At 43.6% G+C, this 11,424-nt stretch overlaps 1 protein-coding gene across 4 annotated transcripts; it reads right to left on the bottom strand.

Annotated features, from left to right (window-relative positions):
* Positions 1-1,882: 1,882 nt before the first annotated feature.
* LOC127291976 (uncharacterized) lies at positions 1,883-6,325 on the bottom strand. Of its 4 annotated transcripts, none has more exons than XM_051321323.2 (6): positions 6,223-6,325; positions 5,165-6,017; positions 4,938-4,999; positions 3,491-3,564; positions 2,223-2,358; positions 1,883-2,149 (listed from the first exon to the last, which is right to left on the bottom strand). In XM_051321323.2, exons 2-6 carry the CDS (start codon positions 5,236-5,238, stop codon positions 2,136-2,138), a joined length of 360 nt encoding a protein of 119 aa, XP_051177283.1. In that variant the 5' UTR covers positions 5,239-6,017; positions 6,223-6,325; the 3' UTR covers positions 1,883-2,135. The 4 variants fall into 4 exon arrangements, 3 of the variants coding, with proteins under 3 accessions (XP_051177283.1, XP_051177281.1, XP_051177278.1); XM_051321321.2 differs by having other exon boundaries at positions 1,883-2,358; positions 5,165-5,333; positions 5,403-6,017; XM_051321318.2 differs by having other exon boundaries at positions 1,883-2,358.
* Between the last annotated feature and the right edge of the window lie 5,099 nt (positions 6,326-11,424).

Genomic DNA, 11,424 nt, shown 5'->3' with positions numbered 1-11,424 from the left:
GATCTTGGATTTTTTCGTCTTTGCGGTAGAATTTTCTGTTTTCCATGCAACAAACCCTACATTATGTCGCATGCATTTGTTGTTCAGGCCGCATGCAAGTATCACGAAGCTACTGATGGTGGCGACTACAAGGTCGTGGTGGCGCTTGCTGGTTGGCAGCAAATCTTGGTGGTGGTGCTCCCTTGCGCCGGGTTTTTTGTTGTTGACGTGGGCGGGAGAAATCCTTGTCGGCTCGTCCTTCCTGGATAGGGTCGTGGGAATCCCCTTTCCATTGTACTCTACGTACCAGCGGAAACCCTAGGACTGGTCTTGTCCGAACAACAATATCGTGTGAACGGTTCTCTTCTTGAATGTGTTGCATGGTACGGGGCACTTTGGAGTGCTTGTAGTGTGGTGGGCGAAAGACGGAGGGCTCAACGGTTGCGGGTCATCATCATTTCATCGATTCACCATTGCCTTCATTTCTTTTCTTTTGGGGCATGTTTGTGTTGTTGCCCCAAAAAATTTCGGTTTCGATCTCTTGTGTCGGTATGGTTGCTATATTAATAATTTAATATAACTAGCAGAAATGGGCGCGGCGGCACGCCGCACCAACCGTGTAATATGATGTTATCAATAATTTTAAGACCACATCTGAATTGATAGAAGTAATGCATATTTTTCTGTTTAAACCACATGGGTTTTAAGATGAAGAACAAAAAGATATTTCTACTACAAGTTAAGATAGCGGCATGGAAATGTGCTAGAGACCGGATAATGAGCATGTAAAATAGCTCACATGTTTATTACCAAGATTTCTTATGTTGTGTACACCTTACATCATGAATGGAGATCTGTGTGTGATAAGAAAAAAGTTTAAAACACTTAGTGATAATATGCATTTTTACAGTGTTTGCATAGTTTTGAATGAATGCCATCGCTTTCAGCATTATTTTGATCCTAATTGTTAGATAAATCATCTATTGGTCAACCATGTAGATGCATGTGGTACATATATGGGTGCATTGGCATGCAGATTAAATGTTAAGTTCAATCTCGTCGCAAATTTCATTACACAATCAAACATACATAAGACAGTACAATCTCTGGATTCCATCGTATCTAGAGCAGGACACACACTTGGTAAATGAAGTCTAAAAATTTATTGCATAACCTTCTTGATTATGTCTACTTGCAGGGAAATCGATATTTCCATAAATCAGTATTTAGAAAAATCACATATTTTCGTTCACAGGAAATGAGGATGATTTTGATGTCTTTGCCAACTGTGTTGGGACGACCCCGACCGATAGACTCTTTGTGCAAGGCTGTGCTTTTTCATACTCTAGGCAGCCGACATATGTGCAGTCACAAAGCTGCTCACCTTCATAGGAAGCATAGATGACTCAGAAAGTTTCAGTGTTGAGGTCCGATTGAAAAGGCTCCGTATTGGCACACCTGATACTGATATGCGCTTCTTCTTCTTTGGTCTTCAGCTGAACTCGGGTATTCTAAGCAAGGAGGCAACCTAAACTTCGTAAAGATGAGTTTTAAAGAACTATTACCTCTGTTTTAAAATGTAGCATTTTAAAAAGGCTTATATTTTGAAACTGAGGTAGTACTTCAGAAGGTCATCCCAAACATCACTGGATTTCCTATTTTTTTATGTGTTATTGAAAGGGTCAACATAGAAAGAACGGTCAATTTCGGAATTCCAAGCTGACAGGTGTGCGCACACAAGTGAAGGCTAAATATCTCGGAACAACAGTTAAGAACTGGGAATGAGAAATAGAAGAAAATAAATAAATGTGAAGTCCAATGCTATGTAGGACATTTTTAAAAGTACTTTTTAAAAATATAAACCTACTGGAACTCACAAGTGTAGAAACCAAACTATCACACGTAAAGAAACCAAACTATCAGTTATCCCATATATCACGCAACAATTTCCACACTTATTAGATTGTACAGTTCGCCATGTTAAGAAACTTAAGAAGTCATACATTTCAAGCACGAGTTTCTAGACTTGATTGCAAAGCTCGCCGTGTTAGAAAACATAAGAACTGGTACGTTGGAGGCCATGGATTGTGCTAAACCCAGAACACAACGCACAATTGGCCAGCTGGAGGTCTAGAGGAGGACAATGGGATGACACGCTAAGATAATTTTCCTGGTACATTATTTGTCTTGGTAAGCATCAGCATCATGTTCGTCGTCTTCATATTTGGAGGAGAGCAGATTACCTCCTTCCCTTAGACGGAGGAGCTGCCTTTGTGGTGGCAATAGATTGGGTCGACTTGATCGACTCTTCAATAGCGCAGTTGATGTGCGCCTTTTCTTCTGACACTTCGCCATGAGCTCCACCTGCTTGGTTTCTATCTATAAAAAAAGAATAGCCTCGTGTAAAAGTTGGTATCTATATAAAAAAATATAGGCTCGTCTGAGATGGTGGCGGAGTGTATTGTGCAGAACACAAGAAAGAACATTATCTGGGATACACTAAAATACACATTTGTCATCTAAGCAGAGAACATGAAAACATGAGCATAAAACAATGCACATCACACTTAGCGTCATATAAAAAAAAGATAGAAAATTAAGATGCAAGTATTTTAATTTTCTCGTGTGTTTTTCTCATGTTAACTATAGCTAAGATAAAATAGAAAACCTGAAAACAGATGCGAAGGCTTTAAGAAGGAAAGGTGACAATTCTCGTAGAATACAAACTTGGCAGAATCAAAGAGTCCTAAGTTGGCATTCCATTTCTCTTATAAGGTTAGATAGATGTGTCTTTCTAATTAAAAAGTATTTCCTCTGTCTATCTATTCTCTGCAGGCTTTACTGAAAATAAAGTCAATTTTTATACGGATGCAGATGCAAGCATAGAGGTAGAGCACCAAGAATCTGATGGTATGCTATATTGCACCCCATCTCAGCACTTAGAACTCTTCAATAACAAATTTGAGGAGGGATAAGAGCATATCATTGCCTTGGACACTGCTTTCAACAAAACCACAAAACCAAGTGTTTAGAATTCTTCATTAGAAACTCTGATTGATAACAACATATAATTGTATTGTACACTGCCTACAACATGCATATACTATTCAAGTATGGACCATGCTCTGCCCTTCTTAAGATCTTTGCTCTAACATATTTAACAAATAGAACCATGGAAGTTGGTAAAGCATCTGGGTATATCAAATTTCAATGAGAAACTGATATATAGCAGGAAGTGAAGTGTCCTATGGAAATAACAACAGTAGCCATCCTCAACTCTGAAAGGTTCTGGTGAAACCCACATCATACATTCAAATCCTTTTGAGGTGCACTGTATATTCAATAACTAAGGATGAATTAATAGAGTAATGCTTGAAGAAAGAAGCACCGTGCGCCCTTGATGGTGTATTTTGGTGTATATAGTTAAATATAAATTCCACATCGACTTAAGACTTCTACATGCTGAAATAAAAGGACAAAAGAAAGGACAAAACAAAGAAAGGGGGCGAACCAGGGAGAAGAGTAGCAGTAGAGGCCTCCCTAGAATTGGAACATAGACCAGTTTCAGATCCTGCGCCGTGGGAGCTGCAAGAATAGGTGAGATCAGGACAATAAGGAGCCAGAGAGAGGGTACTCTAGGTTTACAAAGGAAAAAAATGGTCGCACAAAATAGCAGAAAAAACTGGGCGAACTTGACGGGCCTCATACTTAGTTGTAACCGGCCGGTTAGTGGGTTGAGTTCATAGATTCGGATCAAGTACAACACTGGCTTACATCTATTTTTTCATCACCACTCAAAAAATGTTTTTCCTATCATTTTTTCTACTCTTCTTTATGTTGTTCCAGTGCTTTCTCTGTTGAAATCATTTTCTGTCGCAAATGGAGGCGATGTGAGGTGATAGAGCTTCTTCCAACCATCTTGTTCTGATCAATCGCTATGTTCCTTCGTCTTCTCCATTATTCTGGGTACTATAGGAGATGTTAATAGTGAGTAGGCAAGATTGGGAGGGTGATAATGACGGGTGTGGAGGGGATCTGTTGCAGATGGAGAGAATTTATATGGAGAGCATGGCTGTACAGGCCGCTGGGACAGCGACCTTGATGGCGTAGGTGAAGCGCCGGTACTCGGCTCCACCAAGAAGAGACAGTAGGCGACGCAGCGGGTGATGGCAATGCAAATCTACTGCTGCAGATTGTGGACACGCAGGCGTCCTCTTGGTCAACATTACTTATCATCGCATATGTTAGGTAAACATGCTCTAGAATATTATGTATAGAATAACTGAGATAATTAGTAATAAATTGAATAGATGTGTAATACTGACTGCCCCCTTATTCATATAACTGCGCAGTTGGATAAATTCAGAACCGTGAAAATTTCTAATCAAACAGGATCAAAATGTAGAGGGCAGTGGCATTTTATTTGCTAAGGCTTATACACATTAAAAGCACAAAGAACAACATTGTTCACAGGTAGCATAAAAGTAATACACTACTATTCAATACACGGCTGCCAGCTTATAGCAAAGTCCACAGAACATAACTCAGCTCCATCAAAGGGAAAACAGAACACTGTTATGCCACATAAAAGTTCAGGTTATTGCATAACAGATACAAACTAAGCACTGCATTGTCTGTATTATTAGGTAAATGAACGGTAACCATCGATCAGTCAAAAAAGAATAGCATGAATAGTCAGCATTAAGTAGGTAGCAACATCATATCAAACCAAATCCATATGTTCTAGATGTAACGACATGTACATACATGAGATGCACAAGTGAAACTACTGACCATTGCATAATATGAAACCAGCTACTGATGAAAAGTACAGGTAATATAGCTTTACTACCATTATAGTGTTTTCTGAAGACACATCAACTCATGTGGGTAGCTTAAGCACTCAATGGTTGCAGATGCTATCTGTAGATATATGAACTTAGCTGTCTTAGCATTACCTTGCTCCTCCAAGTAGTCACGAATAGTCAGTTCATGGTTTGTCTGAATTATAGTCTTGACCCTACTGTCAATTTCACATAATCAATCCTTATTACTCTGTACATACCAATGGAAATCGTTGCATCAATCAATATACATAAACTTACCATAGCAGCAGTTAGGGAGAAAACGTGGCGTCTGGAATAACCTTAACCTAGGAAAAAACAATAATGAATAGAAATCTCACCATGGAAAAACGTACGCTCTGTTGGTGCAAGTAGGAGGCGGAGTCACAACTTTGGCAAGCATCAGCGATACCATCGCATTACTGGCTACTCACATCTCTCTAAATTTGGTGGAGATGTGCCCAGCATCAACAGATGGCTAAGGCCCTTCCCTCGGCGATTTTGTTGGACCTGCACGCGGACCTCTACCATAGTGCAGATAAGCCCGAGAGATAATGCCAGAAACAGAGGAGATCGTACCTGCGCTGATGCCGGCCTTCCGGCACCCCTTCTGATCGATGTTGAAGAAGCTTTCCGGGAAGGGCTTGCTAGTGTCGATCGAGACCTCGTCCGCTAGCCATGTTGTTGTTCTTCTTGCCCCCTCCTCCTGCTCCTCCACCGGGCTGTCGACGCGAGGCGGTCCATGGCCGCGGGCATCGCATGTTCCTCTTTCGGTGCCGAGGCCGCTTGTGTCGGAGTGCGCTGGCGCGGCGACGATGTCGGAGGAAGACTGATCCCAGGGCAAGGCTGCCGGTCACGAAGAAGCTCGTCCGAGATGAGAAAGGGGAGAGCTCACCCGGGTAATAGATCAGGTAGACGGGTCCACGGTCCTCGCGGCGTCGCAGCTGCATCAGCCATCGATGTAGAGCGTGCTCCACCTCTACCCACCGCCCCCCTCGCCTGCGCTCCTCCACAATTCTTCTCCTCTAGCGCTACTACTACTCCCCTTTGCTACCATGGCAACCGGTGCTCGACGCGGATGTCCGTGACCACGTCGGCTTGCCCTGGCCAACATCTGGTTGACATCGACATGGACCGCAATTCCAACCCGCATCTACCTTGCCGTCCAAGCGGAAGTACGTCTGGGCCTAATACCTGTAAAAAGCAAACTAAGAAAATCAAGTACTCCGTACTTTGGATTCAGTTTGGGGGATTTAGAAATTGAAGAGGAACAAAAAATTTGTGGCTTCTCCATAGATGGGACTTGGAAGAGAAAGAGTTCGAGGCAGAGCGCCTACGAAGAGGAGAGGAGGCGGGCAGCAGCAGCGCCAGGCGAGGATATCTAGTAGCAAGCACTCACCATCTTCTTGCCGGAGTCAAACGCCGAGGTGGCGGCCGGGTCGTCGATGGGGAGGCGCAGCACCGTGCGGTGGCACTGGGCGTGGCCAGGCCGCCAGGGAGAGGGTTGCGGGGCAGCGCTCCAGCCATGAAGCAGCAAGGCGGAATGCAAACTGGATGGTCGGTGTCGATGAACAGCGGAGCTTTGGATTATTCACCGTCGGAACCTGCACACCGCTTTGACTACTTTTGGCAACGCTACAGCCACACGCCAAAACACCAAAAGCAGCCCACATTGAAGTAGTATGAAGAAAGGTAGAGAGATGAAGTTTTACAGAGCACTGAACGTGTACACGGAAAGAAATCAACCCAATTAGTATAACAGGTGTCGCAACCGCGTTAATTCTCAAGGAGGCCCAAAATTCTGTAAAAAATCGAGGCTGTTCACGAATTAGTATAGTATTATGGAGCGAAAGTCTGTTTCGAGGAACTATATAGAAAAATACATAAACATCTACAATACCAAATGCAAACCATATGAAAGTATATTTTATTATGGTTCTAACAATATTGGTTTGATTAGTCAAAATTTAAAAAGCTTAACTTGTACCGAAAACTGTATGCACCCTATTTTGGAAAGGAGGGAGTAACAAACAGTAGCTTAACCCCCACCGACCACCGTAAGGTTTTTTGTAATAACTCCGAGACCCCTTGGAAATTTGGAAGACTTGAACCGATCAAATTAAGGAGAATCAAAGAAATTATTTTCAGATGTAAGAAGATTTTTTTGGTTTTGTACATAGAGAAGAGGGATAAATATGCAAATTTCCAGGCCTGGTCCTGTAAAATTCAGCTAGTTCTCTATTTACTCGTATACACATACTTTTACAAAGTATAAAATATTAAGAAGTGAGTCTAACTCATTTTGTATCAAAGTGAATGTACAACTCAGTCACCCAGATCATCCCCGCGGACAAAGATTTTGGTTCTTTATTATTTCAAAAACAAATGGTTATATGGCTTTCTCCTATCATATTCCTGTCATAGAATATCTATAAAAAATGCAGTACAGAGTTATTGTTTCCCTAAAAAATTTAAGGCATGTGCAGCTCAGTAAAGAGCCATGGAGATACCCTTTTTGTTAGGTTGTACCATATGCATTTCTATTCGATAATAGTAAATAGGGGTTTTGTGTCCTCACTTTTTAGGTCTTGAACGGTGCTTTATTTAATAATTCACAACAACACAAAGTATCACTCGGATGAAATTTGAAGTTTCAGCACACCAAGCATCTTCGACATCTTTCTCCACAAATTTTGTGATAACATCGGTCTACCTATTACACACTTAACTAACATGAAACAAAGAAACTTAAAACAAATTACAAATCCTAAAACCTCGTGTCATAGTAACTGACAAATCGGTTCGAAATACACCAAACTTAATTAGCTACGAGGATCCCCGCAAAAAAAGAAGAAAAAAACTTAACTACGAGGAAAGAACAATAGAAAGCTAAAGTGATCTCATGCTAAAAACAAGTATCTCGAAGCTTATGTCAATAAAAAGGACTATGTCTAAGCTTCCACTAAGAACCATTTCATCTAAATATTCATATCCGTGTATTACAAATGGATGGCTTGATCTTCATCCAACGGCTACGAATGTTGAGCGGAAGTTACTAGATATTTGATATTTCCAAGTCAACTAAGACATAATTAGTCACGAAAATGAAAAGAAAAGGAGCACCACATGAGCTCATGAGCATCATGTTTCGAGCCAGACTCCAACGTCAGCGGAGAAATATAATGGACTGCACGTCTAGCTACCTCACAAACAATGTTCACTGCTCGGTTTGCCCCTCGATATCAGAGACAGTTTCGATATAGGAGGATGTCCATGATGGACCGGCCATAGCTGGCGAGGCCATGGTGTTCTATACTGAACGTTGCTGATCCATGTGGTATGGTTACTTGGCCACATGCAACCGTCGGACTTTCATGCACGACCTGCTCCGGCAGCGGTGGCAATGGCGATAATTGGTCAACGAGCAAGAGCTCGCTGGTACTAATCCTGCCACGAAGTACAATAAGCATGGGCATTAAACAAGCACGGTTCAAATCACTGGCAGGTCCATCGCATGCGGTAGTCACGCAAACGAGGATATTCAAAATCAAGTGGCAAAGTCAACTTCATTTTGGCTGAAGTTGTCCCATACGCGTCAGTCAATGGTCACACGCTCTTTTGACTTTCAAACTGGCGATAAGACTTGAGGTTTCCACTCCTACAACGACAATGCGTTGTTGTGGGCCGATGATGGGCCTATTTTCACAAGGCCGTGGAACTTTTCAAAACTGACCAGGCAAAAGATAACGCGGAAAGTTCGGTCGCGGATGCTCATGGACCTGTGACTTGCACATAACAATCGTTGGATGATCTAAAATAGCACCATTGTTTGAATTCCTTCACCTCTAGTAACATACTCCATATTCGAACAAATGTCAAATATAATGGTTGTCAAAATATACTTCAGAGTTCGGACAGGTTAGAATCTTATTGGTTTTTTCGAATATTTTGTTGTTGTCTTTTTTGATACACGTGAATTTTTATAACTATTGTATTGACACATTGTGAGAAAAATATAAGCCGTAGCAACGCATGAGCATTCAACTAGTATCAATTAGATACCAAATACCAGTTTGCTTCCGCAATAACATATATACTGTCCATCAATGAAGCATTCAACTAAAAAAAGAAGGAAAAAGAAAAACAAATAGATGACACCTACCAATAGGATCAGCAACTCACATTAGCAGCATTGCCTAGTAAGGGGGTGGCGGGGTGAACGGGGCGGTGAAGGGAGGGCCTAGTAAGACGGCCGCATGATGAACGGGGCAGTGAAGGGGGGGCCTACTAAGACGGCGGCAGGATGAACAGGGCGGTGAAGGGAGGCCGGGCCTACTAAGGAGTGGCGGTGGTGCCTCCGGAGTAGCCGGGAGCGTTTTCCTCCGGAGCACAAATACCTGGACTCGTGACAAGATAGTATATTTTCTTATTGAGTCTGTGCTCTCTCACCTCGTCGTTCGTCACCTTGATGGAGTAGAAGATGTTCTCATACTCGAGGATCTTGTTCTGCAACGCCACCGCCTTCTTTTTCGCCTTCTTGCTCTTATGCTTCTGTAGAAACCTGCACCGCGAGGACCTTCGGGCAAGCCTGTCCTCTTCTTTCCTTGTGTTTGCAGCCCGATGTTCCATGATTTGCCGATCGAGTTGAACCATCTCACGGTCAAGCTCTAGTTCTTCTCCACCAAAATCGCTGCCAGCGTCCTCCGCCGGACCAGTGGACCACGCCGATGCACTGTCCCGCGCGATGCGGACTACCATCTGCGCCACCATGTCCACGGGGCAGCCCCCGATGAGCGCAACCAGACGGTCGGACACCAGCTGCTTCTTGAGCCGGGCCTCTGCGCTCTCCATGGCCTGGCCCCTGGGTAGGGTAAAGTCTCGATCGTCGATCTGGCCGCCACGCCGCGCCCGCTTTGCGAGGGGGAGTCGGTTCCAAACACTGCGCGCGGAGGGGAAACGTGTGATCGCGTTATGCGTTGACGATGGCGTGACTTGACCGTACTTGTGCCAGCTAAGCAAGGACCACTCGATCGCGCTTTGCTTCGTTCCTTTTCACGCCCGAGGCAGCGCGGACGTCATGCCAAAGTCGTGCAGCTGGCGCACAAGTCCCGATCTGCACCGGAACCGTTGCGTAGATTCTACCCGGCCCGGGTCGCTCGTCGTTTTAGCAGTGGATGGAACGTTGGCCCCAGTGCCGGTGGGACCCGTCGACCCGTACACACACGTGGGTTCGAAATTTAAAACGGAGAACCAACCTCAGGTTGGGTGGTTAGGAGGGTGGGCCCACTGAGAGCTCAAACCCCGGGTTTGCTCGTCGTTGTCTGCTATAAAGCGCTAATATTCTTTCAGTGGGAGGCGACGTTCCCGTCGATAGCGAGGCGCCGGTGGTGACTTCGTCAATTTCAAGATCCAATCCGCCGGCTCGGTCTTCCGGAGGTGCTCATAGGGGTAGGGTGTGCGTGTGTGCGTTCATAGGGGTGAGTGTTTGTGCGTGTATGTGAGCGCCTGCGTTTGTACTGTGTTTCTCAAAAAAAGAAATTTAAAACGGAGTTTTGAAGCGGTATGTGTACATTGTACGCACGCGCGCGCGGAGGCATCGATTCTCTCGCTCATCCCTTCGTCCACCAACCCAATCCAATGTCCCCGACTCACTCCAGGATGATACTCTTGAGTCGTTGTTACTTTTAAGTACCCGATAATTACTTAGTTCTAATTAAGTCAGGCGAGTATTGTATCCAACTTCTGAGTAATACAAGGCTATATAATTATTATGCCATAATAAGGTATCGTATATTGTCGTGCATTATAGGAAAATAATTGTCTACGTTCAATTTATGTGCAAACTTGGAGCATATCCACCGGCGACCCCAAATAGTAGCCGGCATCAAACATGCCGTCTACATATTGGGGAATAGTAGCCGGCATCAAACATGCCGTCTACATATTGGGGTTGCCGACATCAAACATCAACCAAAAAAAATTAAAATGTCCACACCAGGTAACCCTAATAGCATGCACCCACAACAAATGACATAGGGTAGAGAGTGTTTGGATGGTAGGTGGATAATTAAAAAAAAAGGAGAGAAAGAAAGGTAGCTGGGGAGAGAGAGGTTAAGGCGTGGGCCGACGGTAATCTTTCTTAAGTGGAGTTGGGCGTGCCCGATAGCCTCTCTTTCTACATGGTTCCTTGGGGGGTTTGCCGACATTTGCATTAGGCTCGGGATGATATGAATTTTTATTGAAAGTGCAGGTGTGAGAAGTTTCTCTCGCTAGAATCTCCATATCGGTGGCGGCTAGGATTAGTGCTCACCAGTGGAGATGCTATAACTAGTACATGTAGTATAAAATTGCTATGATAATATCTCATAATCAACGGTTAGGTATACTATTAAACCTGCTCTGAAAAGAGAAAGAAAAAACTTCTAAATTCCTAATCGATCTAGATCAACGCATGTTTCATTGGCATAAACGAAAAAAGACTAGTCGAGTCGTGAGTGATGATGGACATTACATGATTTCGCTGCAAGGTGTGCATTTACATTGTGTTGATTTTGCATTAAACCATGCACAGAGAAGGAGGTGAAGAAATTAATGTACAAGC

This window comes from Lolium perenne, chromosome 4 (genome assembly GCF_019359855.2).
Source record: "Lolium perenne isolate Kyuss_39 chromosome 4, Kyuss_2.0, whole genome shotgun sequence".
In the NCBI taxonomy this organism is placed as follows: domain Eukaryota; kingdom Viridiplantae; phylum Streptophyta; class Magnoliopsida; order Poales; family Poaceae; genus Lolium; species Lolium perenne.
Note: the sequence above shows the minus strand (reverse complement) of the source record. Positions and strands in the feature narration are given on the sequence as shown.

Excerpts from the sequence above, each read along its gene's own strand:
- LOC127291976 (XM_051321318.2), bottom strand. The coding sequence starts at position 5,238 with ATGGTATCGCTGATGCTTGCCAAAGTTGTGACTCCGCCTCCTACTTGC. Across the intron at positions 5,000-5,164 it reads AGAGCGTACGTTTTTCCATG|GGTCAAGACTATAATTCAGA; the intron begins GTGAGATTTCTA and ends AATTGACAGTAG. Across the intron at positions 3,565-4,937 it reads TGACTACTTGGAGGAGCAAG|CTCCCACGGCGCAGGATCTG; the intron begins GTAATGCTAAGA and ends CTATTCTTGCAG.